Raw genomic sequence first — 20,637 nt, 5'->3', positions numbered from 1 at the left:
CACAACAGAGTTGTAGAAATTTAAATATAACACATATCAGCAGTATTACTGAGGCAAATTATATACAAGTGGAGTCACAGTTCATGTCTGATTATTCTTACGAATGAAAACGTGCAAAGATGCTGCCACACTAAACAGGCAGATAATGTAAAAACAACCGTAACCTATTTATATGCTGTCATTTCATACTTGTATCTAAATATTTAGGTGGGAATTGATCCAAATTCATACAAGGTAAATAATATGCTCCCTGAATAACCAGAATTCTTTTTCCTTTCCTCCTCCACCATAGACAGCATCATCAGTAATGTTTATACAATACAGCACGGGATGACAAGCTACTTTCTTTCCCTCGATAATACAGTACAAAGCTTTTTGTATTGTGGTTTGTAAGTCCTTCAAGTTGAGGAAAACAGCAGTGACAACTTAAGAGTTTTCTAAATATAAGTGATTTCATCAGAGAAAGGTGTTATTTGTGTTCTTTCCTGTTTTAGTGATGAAAATGTCAATATATAATCGGTGAAAGTAGTCCATATATGATGTAGTAATTGTTCATAAGTATCAAAATAACTTACAAACCACCCAGAGGTAAACAGGAATGAAAGGACTAAGATACATGCCTGGACCCTCTCGCCCCTAGGGCTTTTGAGGCAATTCAGTGCTCACCCTAAGATTATTCAATGAGACCCGAAATATTTCTGGATCATGGGAATTCAACAGCGCCACATACAGCCAGGTAACTATCTTCAAAGGATAAGGATCCAAGGACAAAACAGAGAGTTGACTACTAGGAGAACAAACTGAAGTGAGAATCCTTTTCAATACTAGAGGGCAGTAGAAAGATACTTAACTTGGGGACTAAAATCTGGGTCTACAAGTTAGCTATTGATTGACCTGGGGCACAACAATCAATCTCTCTGAATGACAACTTCCTCATTTAAAAAATAGGTACAGTAAGATCTCTTTTTTTCACAGGCTTAGTGAGAATCAGACAATGATGCACTTGAGATCCCTTTGTAAACTTACTCATCTTAGCAAATGAGGTTTGGGTATTTTTAAAAAGTATTAAGGAAGAATTCCTATTTAAGATAAAATTATAAAATCATCAACTTTTGACTCAGGATAGACCTCTATTGAAAGGTAGCTGCTGTGAACTAACACAACATTGTAAAGCAACTATACTTCTATAAAAATGAAAAAAAAAAGTAGTAGCTGCTGTGGGTCTGCCTCATTTTTTTTTTCTGATGAGGCAGAAATGGGATTTTTTTATTGTATCATTAATTTCTCTTATAAGACAATGTTACTGTAGTATAACACATTAGTTATAGACATTTATCAATTAAAGAATGAGGAAGGGCAATCTGCTAGCCTTAAAAAGTAAACAGTGACTCAATCCAACTCTTCACCTCCTTTGCAATATTTTGACACACTTTATTATGAAGAAATAAACACATAAATAATTTGTTCTGTTAATGATGGTAGGTCATTCATTGCTAGTTAGGTAGCTTAAATCCCAGGCAGAATATTTCAATGTAAACATTTATAAATTATGAATTTTGTTACTCACTTCAGCATTGCACATCTCCTCAGTAAGTAAAGCAGTAACTTAAAAGTAGAGCTCAACAACCATTTTCCTGTTTTCCTCAAGCAGAGACTCAAAAGCAGTAACAGGCACACTGTTTCATTACAACATGAAAATAATAAGACTTGGGTTATTTCTAAAGGCTTTTCAAATATCAGCATCTAACTTGGAGATGAGGGAAAAAAAAATAGAGGGTGCTGATCTGTGCTGTCACTTGTTCTTATGTTGGGCACGCTCCTGGCTGCAATATTTTAAAATTACATGTATGCAAGTAAAACATACGACTTCACATGTGAAAGTGAAAAATGGTCCAGAAGTCTTCTCTTCAAAAACAGATCAACTTTTTCTTCCCAATAACTTACCAGAAATAAATGTACTTAGAAGCCCTAAGGGGTTCTTCAAATAATATTCAGAAAAATATATAAAAATAAAAAAACAAAGCATGAACAGAACATAGTTAACAAATAAGACTTTCTTTCAGGATGATTACCCTTGCTTTTAAGGGTGGATGCCATGTAAAATGGGAGACGTGTGTCTATAATTCATCGTGTTTATATGTAAATTCTCTGGCAGATATAAATCCATCTTTGTCTTCATCTTCTTTATCAAAAATATCCTCTACCAACACATCATGATGACTTTCATTCACCACTGCACCATGCTTTTCAAACTCCTTCTTTAAATACACTTTAACCTACAAAATAATGGGTCACATTAATAATTCAGATTCATTAGATACCAACATTGAGCCAATCAATATTATAGACTAGATGGGTAGTGCATTTAATTATATATAACAACTACTAAACAACTACATATGATAGTAAAAGAGTTATAAACAACTTTCCCCCTTAAAAGCTGTTTCTATAGTGCTATGGGCTTCCCAGGTGGCTCAGTGGTGAAGAATCCGCCTGCAATGCAGGAGATTCACGTTCTCTCCCTGGATAGGGAAGATTGCCTGGAGAGGGAAATGGCAAACCCACTCCAGGATTCTTGTCTGGGAAATCCCATGGACAAGGAGGCTGGCGGACTATAGTCCATGGGGTCTCAAAAGAGTTGGACGCAAGTAAACCACGCCAAATAGTGCTATGGCAGAGACACTGACTACTGCAGGGAGGCCAAAAGAAGGATTATAGCATGAGAAAAACACACAATACAGCATATTAATTCCAGTCCCCATAAAGTCAAGGATTTGAAAGACCGCTATCCTTCAATCCACTGAATTACCCAGATCTTGTTTTCTAACAAGGATCAGAATTCCAGGTATTTCTCTTAAAATCAGACTAAGTGATGGCCTTTTTACAGTTTAAGTAGGTGACTAGAAACAGTAGCTGCTCTGGACCTCGGTGTGATCATGCCACTTGACCTTTTGATCTCAGAGATTAAAGCAAAATCCAGACTGATGAGTATTTAGACTAAAAATTTCCATTTTTACACAGATATTTGAATATATAAACAAAATATTGCCCCCAATTACCTACTAGATTCACCATAATGCAGTCCAACTGTATTTTCATTTTTAATCATATCCCTATTATTCCTCTGTTAGATGAGCAATTTCAAACCTTCTCTCCTCCCCCTACCACCAATATGCAAACATAATGTGCACATTTATTTTTAAGATTAAGGGGATGTAATGCAGTTAAAAAAAGCAGGAGAGGCAGTGATAATAGATGGGCTAATGTAGAACACGTCTCCAGGGTATATTGTGTGAATAAAGTGAGATGCCAAACAGTTTGCATAGTATGCTGCTTTTTGTGTAAGCAAGGGGGAAATAAAACTGTATATTCATGTTTGCTAGTATTTGGATAAAGAAATACCTAGAAGAATACATTCAGTTCGGTTCAGTCGCTCAGTCGTGTCCGACTCTTTGCGACCCATGAATTGCAGCACACCATGCCTCCCTGTCCATCATCAACTCCTGGAGTTTACTCAAACTCATGTCCATCGAGTCAGTGATGCCATCCAGCCATCTCATCCTCTGTTGTCCCCTTCTCCTCCTGCCCCCAATCCCTCTTGGCATCAGGGTCTTTTCCAGTGAATCAGACTAATAAAACTGGATAGGAAGGGGAAGGTCACATGGTAGAAGAGGATATAGGTGGGAGAATGACTTCTTAATAAATCTTTTTATATTGAATTGATTTCTTTGAACCATGTGAATGTGTTGTTTATTCAGGATTTTTTAAATGAAAGGGAATTCAAATTTATCTTGGATAGAAACTAGTTCATGACTGATGAACACTCTGAGGTGTTATACATTTAGTAGCTGTGGATCATGATCCTGTGGTTTATAACAACATATCCTATTCAAGACTCAATCATTTCCTGGTCATTGGAATGAAATGGATGAAAGGATAAAAAGGGACTTGATTTCTGACCAGCCACGCCATAATGGAGAATGGGGGGAATGACTCAGTCGTGTCCAATCCTTTGAGACCCCACGGACTATACTATAGATACAGTCCATGGAATTCTCTGCGCCAGAATACTGGAGTGAGTAGTCTTTCCCTTCTCCAGGGGATCTTTCCAACCCAAGGATCGAACCCAGCTCCCACAATGAAGGCAGATTCTTTACCAGCTGAGCCACAAGGGAAGCCCAAGAGTACTGGAGTGAGTAGCCTATCCCTTCTCCAGCGGATCTTCCCGACCCAGGAATTGAACCAGGGTCTCCTGCATTGCAGGTGGATTCTTTACCAACAAGCTGTCAGGGAAGCCCATAATGGAGAACATGAGTAGACAAAAAATTTAAGGATACAGAGTTTTCTCCATTTCTTTCCCCACAGAAGCCAGACTAAGACACGTATGTGTAGCAATGGCTGCAAAAGCCTAAATAAATTATAAAGAGAAGTCTTCTTCCTTTCCCCTTACTCAACACCAGGACCTTGAGGGAGCTGGGAAAGGTCTGTCTGCTTCTGTGAAAAATCCAGACTGGGGTCTCCTATCCTGAGCAAAACTGAGCATGTGATCTGCTTGCTGCTGCTAACTGCTAGACAATCACTATACAGCTTCATTTAACAACCAGTGATATTATGCAAGATATCTATGTTTCTTACACAGTAACTCCAAAACAGGAATTTGTCTTGCTAAAACAGATCTTCAAAAACTCTGGGCAAGCAGGGAGGAAGAGGGGAAGGTATAGTTAGGGAGTTTGGGAGGATATGCTACAAACTGCTATATTTACAATGAATAACCAACAAGGACCTACTGTATAGCACATGGAACTCTAATCAATGTTATGTGGCAGCCTGGACAGGAGGGGAGTTTGGGGAAGACTGGATACATGTTTATGTATGGCTGAGTCCCTTTGATATTTACCTGATTGTTAATCAGCTACACCACAATACAAAAAAAAAAAAGTAAAAAAAAAAAGTCAAGAGCAAGATACAGCGAATCCTATTACATTAAGGAGAAAAAAAGCAAAAGAATGGGAAGTCTCAATATACTTTTCTCCAATACAATGATTTCTTATGAAAAAAAGGCAATTTTCAAAGCATCAGTATTTAAGAAAACTAATAAATAACATTTTACACAATAAAAATAAATTTTATTTAAAAATATATTTCTTAAAAAGTGAGTTAAAAGGAAGGAAGGAAAAAGGAAGGGAAGAAGGGAGGAAAAAGGGAAGAAAGAGAGAGAGAGAAAGGGAAGAGAGAGAGAGAGAGAAATGGAAGGTCACCTCATTTTTAGAGAGCTTCCAGTCATCATTAAGATCCATTTCTTGGAATGACTCATGGGATCTTGGTCCATTTCGAATCTCCAGGAGATCAATGTTGAATATCAGTGTACTCTCTGGGGGAATTTTACCTGACACGTAGAGAGGGTGGGGGTTAAGTTTTATTAAAAAGATCACAAAGTTCAGATGATAGAAAACTTGCAGTAATTAACAAAATACTATTTTAACTGAATTAAATGAAAACCATTTCTCAGACTGTCGCATATAGAGAAATTACTTATAGTTTATTCAAACAAATAGAATAAAGAGAACAAATTATTAGATCCAAAAGAGAGTGTTTTGACTTTGCAATTAAAGATTGTTTTGTACACACACACACACAGATGCCTCATGGTCTGAGCATTAAATTTCAAATATAATTAAGAGATTACATATTATATGTCAAGAATGACTTAATGGGCTTTCATTCAGAGTTAATCAGTAGAAGTGATTTACTAACTTTTGGGTCAGAAACTCCTGGCCTAGAAACACATCGAGCATGGACATTTCCACCACTGGGAGGCAGTATATAACAAGGTGAGCTCACACTGGGACAAAACACATCTGCCTTTCTCTAAGTCTCAGTTTTCTCATCTGGAAGCAAATTCAACACATGTTGAGGAAATTCCATGGGACGGGGAGACATTAAAACAAATTGCTGAGAAGGGAGATAAAACTCTTTTAAAGTAAAAAGAGCTTTGTTAGAGTCCCAGGGACCTTAAAAAAAAAAAAAAAACTAAACAAAACCAAAAACTTCTGGGAAACTGACATTATTTTTTTTCCAATTTGTTTTCTAATATGTATAATTAACATACAGGTCTGGGTAAAGATTACAAATATTTCTTAGTGCCCCACTCCCTCATCCCACATATTCCCATGAAAGAGCATTTGTAAGCATCCAAAGAACAAAACTTACACTATGTGCTGAAGCTTACCATTCCAGATCTAGGCAGAGAAGGGCATGCACTAGAGGTCATGGAGAAAACTGGTATCTTTCCAAAGGGAGGCATGTAAACATGGTACTAAAAAACTACAAAATTCGTGTTTAAGTACATGTTAGCAGGATTAGTTTCACGGGACTCTGTTTGAAGGAAATGACTCAAATTCAGATCTCTAACTTGTTACAAAGTAAAATCAAGTTAAATGGAGTATGGAGAAAGAGACATGGACTAATACCACTTAGTATTTATATTAATATACTAATATCACTTATATAGACAGAAATGGAGTAATACCATTTAATATTTATATAAATATTGAAGGTGAAACAATAAAGATACAGAAAAGTGAAAGAATAGGTTAAACGTCAGATACTTGACTTTATCCTCTAAAAGGATCATTATTAAAAATAAGAATTGAATTTTGTTAGTAAATCCTGTTGTTTGCAGAAGATTTACATAAATATTAAAAGGAGAAACATTAAAGATACAGGAAAGTGAAAGACTATGTTGAACATCAGAGAAACATTTTCAAGATACTTGATTTTATTCTCCAAAAGGATGACTATTGAAACAAGAATTGAATTTTGTAATAAATCCTGTTCAATGCAGAAGATTTGAATAGCAAGGTCCATTTTAGAAAATGTAATACTTCATATATGGCACCTATGTTCTTCTTAGGAAACTGGGCTAGGAAACCACAGTGCCTGCCTTATAAATGGTTAAGCTTGGAGGCTATGAAGTCTGTATGTTTACTACATCAGAGTGGTTTTATGTCTAGTTCTAATGACTTCTTAAACTTTTTTTCTTCATTATGTACATAATGTGGAAGAGACAGAACCAAAAATAAAAATAACTCCCAGAACCACTGTCCACTATCAACATTCTATTTCCTTGTGATTCACTTTGTATGTGTATATATTTTTTCCTAATACTTACTATCATACTATATATATCTTTGTTTTCTAATTTTATATATAACATTATAGCATACATATTGTAGATATAATTTTTTAAAATGTTTAAAATACTATTTTATTTTAAATATTTATTTAGTTTTGTTTGGCTGCACCAGGTCTTAGTTGCAGTACACAGGATGTTTGATCTTTTTTGTGGCATACAGGATTTTTAGTTGCAGTGTGTGGGATCTAGTTCCCTGACCAGGGATCAAACCTGGGCTCACCACACTGAGAGTGTTGGAGTCTTAGCCATTGGACTATCAGGGAAGCCCTGAAATGCCATTTTAAAATAACTGGGTCATATTTATTTAGCTACACCTCTGTTATTATACACTGAAGTTGATTTCAGTCTTTTAGCTATTAAAAACAACATAGTGATCGACATTCTGTTTATAAATCTTTCCCCAAGACCAGATTATGCCCTTAGGTTAGACTCTAATGAAGGAATTATAGGATGCATGCATATACACATCTTTAGGCTTCTTATAAGTAGCCCTTTGGAAAACTGCATGGTCTCCCACCTAAACAACAGGTTTTATTGACTGCCCCAGAATACTAGCACAGGCTCCCTGGACCAACTAGCCCAGTTGCTTCTGCTTTATTAAACTCATTTCATGTCATTCCATTATTTATTTAAATAAATTATCAAACAATTTTAAAACAAACATGAAAAGAACCTCCAATAAAAGCTCTGTCACGGGAGATGTCATACACAGCTCACATCTAAAACTGCATTTAATGCCTTAATAATCTATATTTCAAATGTTCAACTCATCAAAACACTTATATTGAGTAGTCTTTCTTTTTGCATTATTAAAACAAATCAGTAAGTTTCAATTGGGGAGGATAAAAAAGTCCGGGAGACAACGGTGACATTGGCGCAACAATGTGAATGTACTTAATTCCATTAAACTACATACTTCAAAACGGTAAACCTTATGTTATATATATAATACTACCATTTTAAAAACCCACCATATTGGTGAGCAATAGTAAACAAAGTTGAGATTCCAGAACATTTTTTCATTGATAGTTCAGTTGACCATTTATATCTTATGATTAATTGGCCACTTCAAATGATAATCAAGACATAATTATATTTTCATAAGATATACAAGTCTTGTATTTACTTCTTGAAAAAAAAAAAATACACAGTAGTTACTACCTTCTATGCCTAATCCAGAGAAGAATTATAATGCTGTAGTACAAATGTAGAATTGTTATTACCTTTTCCTTCTTTTCCATAGCCCAAGGCAGGAGGAATGGTGAGCTTTCTCTTCTCTCCTACACACATTCCCTTCAAGCCCTGGTCCCAACCTTTGAGAGCCTCCAGGATGCCCAGGGTGAACCAAATAGGCTGACCATTGTTATGTTTGTGACTACAACAGAAAGAAAACACATTGGGACTCTTTAGTAACCTTATCATTGCTCCTGCTCATGCTCAGTCGCTAAGTTGTGTCTGACTTTTTGCGATCTCACGGACTATCGCCCACCAGGCTCCTCTGTCCACAGGACTCTCTAGGCAAGAGTACTGGAGTGGGTTGCCACTTCCTTCTCCAGGGGATCTTCCCAACGCAGGGATGGAACCTGCGTCTCCTGCGTCTCCCGCACTGGCAGGCGAATTCTTTTACCACTGCGCTACCTGGGAAGCCTTGTTGTATACCAAGTATTATCTAAATGCTTTGCTTCTTTTAAGTCTAACAGTGATCATAAGAGATAAGTACCATTATTATACCATTGTACAGTGGAGGAAACTGAGGTTAAGTGTGCCAGTATCTGACCTAACTCCAAAGTTCAAAGTTCAAACTTTGAATTCCAAAGTTCAAAGTCCTAATCACACAGTGATGCTTTCCCTGGGAGACCACTAGGGTGCAGAAGAGGGATAAAATAATGGAATATGGATGAGTTTGGGAAGGAGGATGAGAGGCTAAGAATACTCCCATGGAGAGTCGACTCCAATGGAGAGTCGAGAGCACAGCATCTGAAATCCTCTCTACAACCTTTCCTGATGTACAGCCTGCTGATGGTTCTGACAGGTACAAGAGGCCGCTCTTCAGCCCTGAATCCCCACTCAGACCCTGGCCTAATTCTCTCCCTAGGTGTTTATTGTGGGGCTATGTAAGGCAGTCTGGAAGAGTGGCCCCTCAAGAACTGGAGAAGTGAATGGTTAAGATATCCTGGCTCATGAGAGGCCAGCCTAAGAAAGCCAACCTGATGGGCTACTGGAGGAGCTTGTGGGCTGAGTAGTATCTAATCCTATTAACTCACTCAGTGCAATAAGGGGGCTTCTCTGGTGGCTCAGATGGTAAAGAATCTGCCTGCAATGTGGCAGACCCAGGTTCGATCCCTGGGTCGGGAAGATCACCCGGAGAAGGGAAAGGCAGAAGATCCCCTGGAGAAGGGAAAGGCAACCCGCTCCAGTATTCTTGCTTAGAGAATTCGATGGACAGAGAAGCCTGACAGGCTATAGTCCATGGGACCCCAAAGAGCTGGACATGACTGAGAGACTAACATCACTTCAGTGCAATAAGGGAACTGACCTATTCTCTTGTAGGTGAGAACCGGAAGTCGTTCTACTAAGCTTCCCAAGTACCATGGTTACTAAATGTAGTTAAAGGCCCTCACTTCTTTTCCTGAATCTCGCCCGTGATCAAAGTAGCAAAATGGCAATTGTAGAACACAGAGGAAAGCTAAAACAGAAGAAAGAAAGAAGAAAGAATCCAGTACCCAGTACTGTTACAGTTTTGGCACGTATACTGTCATGCTAAAGGATTTAGGCCATTTACCACATAGGTTACGGTTCTTGAAATGATGAACGTGCTTTATAAACTGATCATTTGGTGGTACTTTCATTCTAATACTCAGAGTTAGCAGGTTTTGGCCATTTACTTGGAGGCTGCATGACAATATTCCCCTGATCAGGAACTAGAACTTCAGTGGCAAAGTGTTAAACAATGTCAAGTGGTTTACACTGAAGTCCACACAGACTTTTGGTTCTGAGACTTGAAAGGCTGGATCTAAAATAGATCAGACTAAAATAAAAATGCAATTGAAAGTTTCAAATGCAAATCATAATATGCTTAATGTCCAACGTGGCACTGGCCTCTGATTAAAAAAAGATAGGGCTATTGAGAATTCAGTGGCAAGCCACCATCTTGGAACTTTTTTCAAGGGCTAACAGAGTTCAGAGGAGAGGGCTAACTGACTTCAGAACGTCATGACAGACCAGATCGGAATGCCCGGTAAAGGCAGTTTATCAGAAAACAAGGTCTAGGAAGGGCCATGAAACTTTGCTGCTTTAGTTCATGTCATTCTCTCTACCTGGGATGTCCTCCCTTCCTCATTCTCCACCAAAAAACCTCCATCCATCTTTCAAGACCCATCTCAATTATGATCTCTGGGAAGTCGCTCTCTTTCCCCACCTTTAGAGCACGATTAATTCTAGAGTCCATTATGCTTTGTGAGCACTTCGAACATTCTGTCCTTTACATCAGAGTTATTTGTCTTCCTTCCCTCCTGTAGACAGTGTCCTGCTAGAGAAGAAGCCACTCTTAGTCATCTTTGTACCCTAGGGCCTGACTTGTGGTCGCTCAGTAAGGATTTGATTGATGGATAGATGAATGAATGGATGAGGCTGGAAAGAAGTCAGATACTTAAATTTTCTCTAGTATCAAACAAAAGGGCTAACATAAAGAAATGTTCAGTAAATACGTTTGGAATGGAATCAGAGATTCAATGCCTAATTGGAAATCACTATACTTGTAAAAGATTTCCATTTTGCAATTTCTTTCTTTATGAAACAGAAATAATGATAGTGTAACCACCTGAAAATCCTTCACTGTAGGTACTGGATTAATCTTCCATAACCACACCCACACCCATCAATGAAGTCTTTGATTTCCAGAAAGAAATAATGAAGTGAATCATGGTCCTGTGCCTTGACCAAAGTGTCATCTATCAGAACAGAATTTAAATAAGTCAATGAACTAACGTTAACATATCCTATAACAAGCAAATAAATGATAGTATATTCTGCTCATGAAGTTGCTATGAAAAGTTAATTTCACCTACACCAAAGTTATTTTCCCTCAGGATCAAAGTTTGAGAAATGAGAATTCCTTTAAGTCTTTTCTACTTATTGCCTAATTATACACCTAGATATTTCTACAGTATTTCAGAAATTCTAGTTCTAATTTTTATAATTTAAAAAATTACTGCTTTATCCTGAGCACATATTTCCAATAAGATCTTCAAAGGCCTTGTTATATAAGATTGGCTTTCAATAACTTCCTTTCCCCATAGAAAGAAATTAGATATTTCAGTTTTTTTAAAGAGATAGAGTTGGTACGCGCCACTATCCCTGCCCAAGAGCTGGCATATGTGGGTTGGGTTCTTTTACTATTTTACCCGAAAGGTATAATTACTTACGTGGAGTGAAATAAGGAGCCATCCTTTTCTAAGTAGCCTTCATAGTGGACCAACATCAAATCCCCTCCTTTGGTCTTGCGATGGCAGATGAATGGCTTCTGGAGAACTTCAATCTTCACTTCTGGTTCTGGGATGAGAGCCCCACTCAAACAAGTTACTAACAGTGTCAGGACTGCATTCCACAAGAAAAGCCTCATGTTGCCAGGGCAGGAAAGAAGTTGCTACAAAAACACAGAAAGGGCCCCCGACCTCATAGAGTTAAGAAAGTAGTTGAAGACTTAAAGACAACAGCCTCTGGCAAGTCATGACTCCCCACTTCCTAGCAGACGTGGCACATTCACCACGGACAACTTTCCCACGCTCTGTGAACTCACCTCTAAAGAGTTAAGGCCAAACCCTGCCCTGACTGGCTCTTACAACGCTGGCTCCTGGAAAGACGGCCTCCCATTGGCTTGTGATTCTGTCCCTCAGGAGCCTCTCAAGCCAATGATGTCACAATATTGCAATTTTCAGTTCCGCTGAGGGGAGGTAGCGCAGAAGCAAATCACCCCGAGTGGTCCTGAAGGCCTGGGGCTTGCAGAATTCCACAGTTTAGGAACTGGAGCGAGGGGTGGGGAGCAAAGCTAACCGGAAACCTCAGACAGATTCAGAGGTGTAAAGAATCCGCAGGGGTGTGAAGTCCTGGGTCCAGGGGAAATGGCACAGGTCTCACGGTTGGTGAGAGAGCCCGCCCCCGTCCCCCCAACACCCCGCACCCCAGAAAGCATGGTAAGGGGGCTTCCCAGGTGGAGCAGTGGTAAAGAATCTGCCTGCCAGGGGAGGAGACGCTGGAGACTCGGGTTCAGCTCCTGGTTGGGAAGGATCTCCAGGAGTAGGAAATGGCAACCCACTCCAGTATTCTTGCCTGGAAAATTCCATGAACAGAGGAGCCTGGTGGGCTACAGTTCCTGGAATCGCAGAGACTCAGGCGACTGAGCACGCAGGCATGTAACAGTGGTTTAGGTTTCAAAATGCTTTCTGGTTCTTCGTGAACCTCACTACTCTGTGGGTAAAGCAAGTTCTTTTATCCCTGTAAAAGATAAGTTAATATTTTGGCTAGGAGAGGTTACATGTCCTGCTTAAGTTTATTCAGCCCCAAAAGCAGTTGAGCTCCATCATCCAACCATCTGATTCATTCTACACCACACACAATATTATGGTCACTAATAATTTTAGATGACCTTAGTGTAGAGGGTCAACAATGAGAAAAGACCCTGCTGCTGGGAAAGATTGAAGTCAGGAGAGGGCAACAAAGGATGAGGTGGTTGGATGGCATCATCGATTCAATGGACATGAACGGGCAAACTGGGAGATGGTGAGGGACAGGGAAGCCTGATGTGCTACAGTTCATGGAGTCCCGAAGAGTCGGACACAACTTGGCCACTGAACAACAAAAGTGTAGAGGGTCAATAGTAGCCTCTATCAAGGATAAGGATGTACAGACCTCTGTTTTAAAGCAGAAATATAAATCACAGTTATGAATTATACAGGCTAAGTTTAAAGATTTTCTTTTACATTTTTTGCATAATTTCAAAAGCAATACTTGTTCATTGAAGCTGACATGGAAGAAACTGGAAAACACTCGAGTTTCCAGTTAAAATACAGGAGTCACAGCATAGTGCTTTGTGACAACCCATCTGTGGGATGGGGTGGGAGGTGGGAGAGAGGTTCAAGAGGGAGGGGATATGTGTATACCTATGGCTTATGTTGACGTATGGCAGAAACCAAAACAGCATTATAAAGCAATTATCCTCCCATTAAAAATAAATAATGAAAAAAATACAGGAGCCTAATTAAATTTGAATTTCAGATAAATAGCAAATTAATTTTTGTTTTTATTTGTGAACTCTGGCAATAGATGTTGCAAATAAAAGATTTTATTTAATTCTTTAGATTAAAGAAAAAGAAAAAAATCTGTAATGCCACCATGCCATTAACATTTTGGCACATGGTTTTGTGACATATGCCTAAAATAATTAGGATCCTACTGTACACTGTTTTGTAACCTGCTTTTACCACAGAATCTATAGTTAACACTTTGCCTAGTCAAATATCCTTAGCACAGAACTTTCTCACACTTTAATATGCATGGGAATCCCCCCTGGAGATCTCCTTCAGGAGTTTGGGGCCTTGCATCAAGATCCTACAATTCAGACAAGCGCCCAGGTGCCTTCAGTGCAGCTGTACACGGACCACACTTCGTGCAGCGGGGGTTTTAGAGTTTAAACATGTTTATGCTCCCTGGTCACTCACAGTATCCTATAGTGAAATTCCCATCATCTCCTTACGCCCTATGGTTGGATACCCCCTCAATAGCTTGGAAGTGTGTAGGATCAATTAGCCTTGAAATAAGAGACTCTGAAGACTAGAATCCAGCGGGCACCCTAAGGGGCCACGGTGGCTCCCAAACATCGGGAGGTGGAACCCATCTATGGTACCATAGAGCCAAGTCTGTGTTCCCCTTTGTCCCAGAGGCCTCTCTACTCCTTTCTCACCCTCCTCTAGTCGCCAGCCTGCCTCCCAGGACTCATTTTCCCTGCGGGCCTCTTTCACTAGGTCAGCCACGCCGGAATCTCAGCTAAACTCCGGGGTGGATTTTGGGAAGCGGCGTGCAGGCGGTGCACTGGGCATGCGCGAGCGGGCCCTCAGCCCGGTGGGTCGAGCACTCAGGTAGCGCGCCGTGGCGCGGCCAGCGACCGGCCACTTCACTCGCGACACTTTGGTGACTTCAGTCGCCCCTCGGACCCACCCAGTACCTTGGCGTCCTTGAGGACAGCGCGCCGCCTGAGGCGCCTGGGACCACCGGCCGGCCGCGTCCTCACGTGCGGAGGCCGCCGCAGTGACCCCGCCCCCGGGCCCAGGATGTGAGGCCGGCGGGGCGTCCCCGCACTGGGCCTGGGCGCCGGGAGTGACCGGCTCGGCAGCGCCGGGCCATGGCCCTGCTGCCGGTGATCCTCGCCTCCTGGAGCCTGGAGCAGTGACGGGGCTGGCAGGCGAGGGCGAGGTGGCCGCGGGCGCCATGGAGGGGGTGCTGTATAAGTGGACCAACTATCTGAGCGGTGAGTGGGGGGCGTGCCAGGGTTCCGGTCCTTTGTCTGAGCCGAGGGAGGGCGGCGTCGGGACTAGCCTCTTGGGTGTCGGGGTCACGGTCTCTCCTGAGATCTGAGAGGCCTGCGTGGACTGGGAATGTTTCCCACAGTAGTTCTGTCTCCCCTGCGGTACAGACACAGCCCCCTGTCGGGGCTGGGTGGGAGCGGCAGCCCTCCTCACTTCGGAATCCTGAGATTTGGGGTGACTTGAAAGGCACGATGACCTCGGTGTCAGGGGGAGGGAAATGCTAATTCCGACTGTGGGGTCCTGTGGAAGTCTCGAATTCTGGCGAAGGAGCCGGTCTCGGGAAGGTTTCATGTGAATGCGAGCAGAGGTCAAAGGTTCTTTTTCCAAGTCCCCAGTACAAGCTCTTGCCTTTTGTCACTTGCAGAGTTACCTGAGTGCAGACCAGGGTATCAGTCTCAGCTCCAAAGTATGCACGTTTTTGGTTTTCTCACCGAACATTTTTTTGTTTTACAGACTCCCAAATGACCGTAAAATAGGATGCAAATATTAGCAACTCTTTTCTTGCCCTGCTGAACAGAATGGCTTAAAAATAGTACCCCACCCCCTTTCCAATTTGTGGAAGTACTTCATATCTTGAGAAGGTCATAACTATTTTTCAGCTGTGAATATGATTCAGAAGGAGCATTTTCATAAATGAGTATATAAATAAAACCCTTCTGTGTGTTGAAAACTGTGCTAGGCACTTTTTTGAAATTAAACTTTTTATTATGGAAAATGAGGTAGGCAGGCTCTTACAGTTTTAACAGCAATGCATTTGAAGTGAGAAATATTCCCAGTGATTCTTAAGTGGTGGAGGTGTATTTTCCCATCCTGTGGAACCTAGGATTTTTTTTTTTTTTTAGGGTCGTAGTATGAGTCTCTGGAGTGTTTTAAGGACGTTTGTGTCTGGGAGGATCAGTTGGCAGTAGTGACTTTGATGAGGTTATAAAGCACAGCTGAAAATGCGCCTGTTGGTGGCACCCAGAATCTCTTCCCTGTGCATAGTGGGATTACAAGTGAATTCTGTTTAATTTTCTTGTGATCATTAGTAGAAACTGAGTGAGGAGATGTGTTTTAGAAGACTTGCTCTTTGCTTCAGGGACCTTCATTTGAAGTATTAGATGTAGATACCTCATGACTGGGTTTGGCTGAATGTTAGGGAGGATGTTTGATCAAGTGATTTGCCTCAGAGGTATCTCTAAGCTCTGAGATGTAGGATCTTATGCCCCTGAGTGAAATTTAGTCACTGATCTTGGTTCTTTCACCCCTTTCCATCACACATGCCTTTTAACTTATGTCTTTCATCCTCAGTGCTCTTTTTTTTTTTTTTCCGTCTCCCTTTGCCCTCTTTTTTCCCCTCTCCTTCTTTGCTCTTCTCCAAGTTTACCTCTTTTACCAAGTTTAGTCTGTTACTGTACCTACTTCCTGCTCATGAAATGCCTTTTCCCCTCTGACTTTCTTTATGTATCCTTCAAAAAAGCTAAATTTCTCTGGAAAGATCTTTAGAATCTTCATCATGTGGTTCCCATACCATCTGTTCTGTTGGAAAAAGTCTACTTTTTTCTGCCCCAAGTGAGAGAAGTTAATTTTGTGAGTGATGCCATCATGGTGAAAGCCCTAAAGAAAAGAAACATTGGAGCCATTGCCAGTGGCTGGCTTTACATTATGCTGCTTGTTCCCTTGTCCCACAAGCCACCTCATTGTGGACACACTGTGCATAAAAGCCCATCACACCACTGGGGACTTTTCCTGGGTGTGTATGTGCGTGTGTGCGTGCGTGCGTGCGCTCAGTTGTGTCTTTGCAACCCCATAGACTGTAGCCTCCCAGGCTCCTCTGTCGTTGGAATTTTTCAGGGAAGAATACTGGAGTGGGTTGCCGTTTCCTACTCCAGAGGATCTTCCTGGTACCAGGATCAAAACCGTGCCTCTCACTCACGTCTCCTGAATTGGCAGGCGAATTCTTTACCACTGATATACCTGGGAAGCCTTCCCTAGGTATATTTAAAATTACTGTCCAGTGCATCCTCTTTCCTTAGAAGATACATTTACTCTGGAAAGGAATGGTAACAACCTAGGAGAAGCAAATGCATCCTAGTTTCTTTCCCTCGCCTGTGCAAGTTAGTCTCCCCAAAAAAGCATAGTGTGAGTGTTAATGACAAGCGCTAATGAAGACACCATTAATTTTCTTCTCCTGAAGCTTTTTTTTTAAGTAACATTTTTTTTCTTATGGTTTTGCACATAGTAATTTAAAAATACATGTTGTAATATCTAAGTTTTTGTTCATTTTGAGTTTTCTCCAAAGAGAGAAAACCATTTGTGTTTTTCTGTCATGTCCACAGCTTGATAAGGGATACCTTATGTCCAAATCTGAGTGGAGACTTAGCAAATCAGTTTATCAGCCAATCCTTTGAATCCTTGGAGGATGTTGTTAATTTCATTCACCAGCTGCTGTGTGCTGGGCCCTGTTCTGGGCACAGGGCAAGCAGTGTTAAGACAGACACTGTTCCTGCCTTTCTTAAACTTACAGTCTGGTGGGGGAGACAGGCATTCATTGGATAAGTGGTTAGAAGCAGGTGCTCAAGTGTGTGTGATTTGAGAGGGGAGGAAGGGAGAGAGGCAAGTCTGGGTCATTGGGGAAGGCTTCTTTTAGGAAAATATCTAAGCAGAGCCTAAAGGTTAAATAAAAGCTGGGTAGGTGGTGAGGCCAAGGCAGAGCTGCAGAGAGAGAGAGAGAGAGAAAGAGAGAGAGAGAGTGTGTGTGTGTGTGTGTACGCAGATGTGCGAGTGTGCATGTATAAGTAAGAAAGAAATGATGAGATTGTTTAAAAGCTTACTTTGGCTACATTTGTTGTATTTTGCCAAATACTGTAGTTATTTCGTGAGCTTCTCTTGCCTCTTGAATTAAACTGTTTAAGTTTCAATTACTGAAAGTTGTAAACATCCATCAAGACCTGAGAATAGCTGTATCTTAATTGCTTTCATGAGTGTACTGCTAAAATACAGAAAGAGAAAAGAAAAGTCTCTTTTACCTAATATATTAGGCACGCTCAAGTACCCTGTGCTCCATCAGAGAAAAGGAGAAAAGGAAAAGAAAAGGAGTGTCTGTGTATTTCCTCTAACATTCTTGAGCTACCCAGTTTTGAGCAGCAGAACATTGAGTATTCTGGGATTTAGTGTCCAGCCGCATCTTTACATATTAGAGGATTAAACCGGAAATGGAAAGGGAATGGATTAAACATTTCACAAACATCTCTGTTGTATGAGACATAATGCTAGGCCACTGTGAGTTTGTTATTTGTGTCTTTCAAGCCCTAAACGTTAGTCAAGGGGTATTACGCCTACTTGGTTATTCGTTAATGCTCCATAGTAGAACGCTAGTTGAGGAGTCAAAGAAACCTGAAGTCTGGTGCCAGCTCTGTCGCTGCCAGGTGCAAAGTCACTTTATCATTCTTAGCTTTAATATCTTCCTCCATAAGAGTGATGAGATTTACCCATTAATAATTGTAACAATAATGAAAAGACTTAAACACTTCTGATGTTCCAGACACTATTCTAAACATTTTGCACAGATTAAATTACTTAATCTTTGCAGCAATTTTAGGAAGCAGTTGACTTTTATTATTTCCAGGTGAAGACATTGAGGCATGGAAGGATGGGGGAAGGAACTGGCCCAGGGTTACAGAGTTAGTAAGTGCCTCCAGCGTCAGTGCTCCATTCATTACATAATACTTGCAAAGGTCCTTCCTGCTTGGTCATTATATAATTCTAGCTGATTCATAATGTACCTATATTTAAAGTGTGTTGGCCTGGAATAGCAGACTTTATTTGGGAATGGGAGGTGGGGGGGCGGGGAGTCTGGGAGCAAGGAGGACTGTGCCTAGTGTTGGGCATGTGTTTTGTCACTAAGAAATGTTCAGGACTGTGCTCCGAGCTTTCTGCTTTCAGTTCTAGTCCGCTTTCCTGCCCACTCAGCACACAGGAGGGCTGCTGTCATGAGCTCTGGCCAGCTGCAGGCTTCTTGGACCCCTCCAGTGCGTTAGGGCACGAGCGCATTGCAGTACTGCATTCCACAAATAGCAGAAGCTGGCATCACGCTCGCCAGATGATTGTCTGAGACGGTGCTACAGTCTTGCTTATCCCCCCAGGTAGAAGGTGACGCTTGTCCAGGTATGTTTATGCTGGGTAGACAGCACTAAGAAGTCATCTGGAATGTGAGTGATCCAGAGCATGGGCTCCCAACCACTAGTCAACCTTTTCTGTTGTAATTATTTCTAAATATCTTTACCAAGAAAGTAATTAATTAATCTATCATGAATTTCACCCATTTAAAGTATACTCACCAGTCTGTTTTATATATTCACAGAGTACAACCATCAGCACAATCAATTTTAAAACATTCACCTTATCCTAAAGAGAAGTACCCACTAGTGACCATTGCCACCCCACCCCCTCTTGCCCTTGGCAGCCACCAAGGTTGTATACATTTGCCTGTCTATATAAATTTGTCAGTTCCAGACATCTCATATAAATGCAATAAGTGGAATCATACGTTACGCGGTCTTCCTTTACCTAGCATAATGGTTTTTTGCTAGGTTCATCGTTGCTGTGGCATGCACCAGTACTTTATTCCTTTTTATTAAGAAATAATATTCTACTATGTGGAAATGTCATTTTGACTATCTACTCATCCATTGATGAACATTTGGACTGCTCATTTTTTCTGGTTAATATGAGTAATGGTGCTGTGAACATTTGTGTCAGATTTTTGTGTGGATGTGTTTTCATTTCTCTTGAACATTAATCAAAGAAGCAGAATTGTTGGATCATGTGGTAACACTTTAACAGTTTGGAGAACTGCTAAACTTTTCCAAAGTGGTTTCTCTGTTTTATACTCTTGTTAGTAATGAAAGAAGGTTCTTATTTCTTCACATCCTCACCAATACTTGTTATTGTCTGTCTCATTATATCCATCCTAGTGAGTGTGAAGTGCTATGTCAGTGTGGTTTGATTTAGATTTCCCCAGTGACTAATGATGTTGCTCATCATCTCATGTGCTTATTTAGCCATTTGTATATCTTTTTTGGAGAAATGTCTATTCATATCCTTTGCCCAGTTCTTAATTGGATTATTTATTTTTTCATTATGGAATTGTTAGGGTTCTTTATTCTAGATACAAGTTCCTTATCACGTATATTATTTGCAAATGTATTTTCCTGTTCTGTAGATTGTCTTTCACTTTCTTATGGTATCATTTGCAGCACAACATTTTTAAAATTTTGATATTTATCAATTTTTTTGTTTATTGCCTGTGCTTTTAGTGTCAAATCTTAACACTTTGCCTAACCCTAGGTCCTATTTCTTTTTCTAGAAGTTTTTTTTTTTTTTTAATAGTTCTAGCTCTTCTTAATCTCCATGAGTTTCAGCTTTGTGACAATAAGAATAATAGCTATACTAGGTTTGTTATAAAGATGAAATGGATAGCATATATGAACCTGCCTGGTACATAGTTCACTTAAGGGTAGGTTAATTGGATAGTCGTTTTGATTAATAATGCCAGGAAAAAATCAGTTTGTATTGCCTGTGTGAAAATTGTGGTTTCTCATGGTTTCTGAGAGTATATGTATCCTGAATTCCTTAAATCGTTCTTTTGGAAGTTGGAGGGGGTATAAATTATAAAGGAAAAGATTCAAATAAACCATCGGAAGTTTGGAATTGACTCTGCAGTCCTATGACAGTCATCCTTGTGGATGAATGATTATTGCAGATCATGCAGTTCTGTGTACCACTTGTCTCTGTACTTTTGCTCCCAGCGAAAATTAATTAACAGTTTGTTAAGGAACATAAGAGATGTGAAACTGTTGCCTCATTAGCAGTCTACCAGAA

General features: G+C 40.4%; 2 protein-coding genes across 2 annotated transcripts in view; one reads left to right on the top strand and one right to left on the bottom strand.

The window, feature by feature from the left end:
* On the bottom strand, positions 1-12,002 carry FKBP14 (FKBP prolyl isomerase 14). Its single transcript, XM_040259705.1, has 4 exons — positions 11,620-12,002; positions 8,419-8,570; positions 5,259-5,386; positions 1-2,276 (listed from the first exon to the last, which is right to left on the bottom strand). The coding sequence occupies exons 1-4, from the start codon at positions 11,814-11,816 to the stop codon at positions 2,118-2,120; spliced, it is 636 nt and encodes a 211-aa protein (XP_040115639.1). The 5' UTR covers positions 11,817-12,002; the 3' UTR covers positions 1-2,117.
* Positions 12,003-14,292: 2,290 nt separating this feature from the next.
* PLEKHA8 (pleckstrin homology domain containing A8) overlaps positions 14,293-20,637 on the top strand; it is a 69,004-nt gene continuing 62,659 nt past the window's right edge. The window contains exon 1 of the mRNA XM_040259704.1: positions 14,293-14,717. Within this exon, the coding sequence (XP_040115638.1) occupies positions 14,678-14,717 (40 nt within the window). The 5' untranslated portion in view covers positions 14,293-14,677. The remainder of the gene's footprint in view (positions 14,718-20,637) is intronic.

Source organism: Oryx dammah, unplaced genomic scaffold, assembly GCF_014754425.2.
Source record: "Oryx dammah isolate SB20612 unplaced genomic scaffold, SCBI_Odam_1.1 HiC_scaffold_18, whole genome shotgun sequence".
NCBI classification, from domain to species: Eukaryota; Metazoa; Chordata; class Mammalia; order Artiodactyla; family Bovidae; genus Oryx; species Oryx dammah.
This window is presented reverse-complemented; position numbering and strand designations above follow the sequence as displayed.

Excerpts from the sequence above, each read along its gene's own strand:
- FKBP14 (XM_040259705.1), bottom strand. The coding sequence starts at position 11,816 with ATGAGGCTTTTCTTGTGGAATGCAGTCCTGACACTGTTAGTAACTTGT. Across the intron at positions 8,571-11,619 it reads GGCTCCTTATTTCACTCCAC|TCACAAACATAACAATGGTC; the intron begins GTAAGTAATTAT and ends TTTCTGTTGTAG. Across the intron at positions 2,277-5,258 it reads GGAAGCTCTCTAAAAATGAG|GTTAAAGTGTATTTAAAGAA; the intron begins GTGACCTTCCAT and ends ATTATTTTGTAG.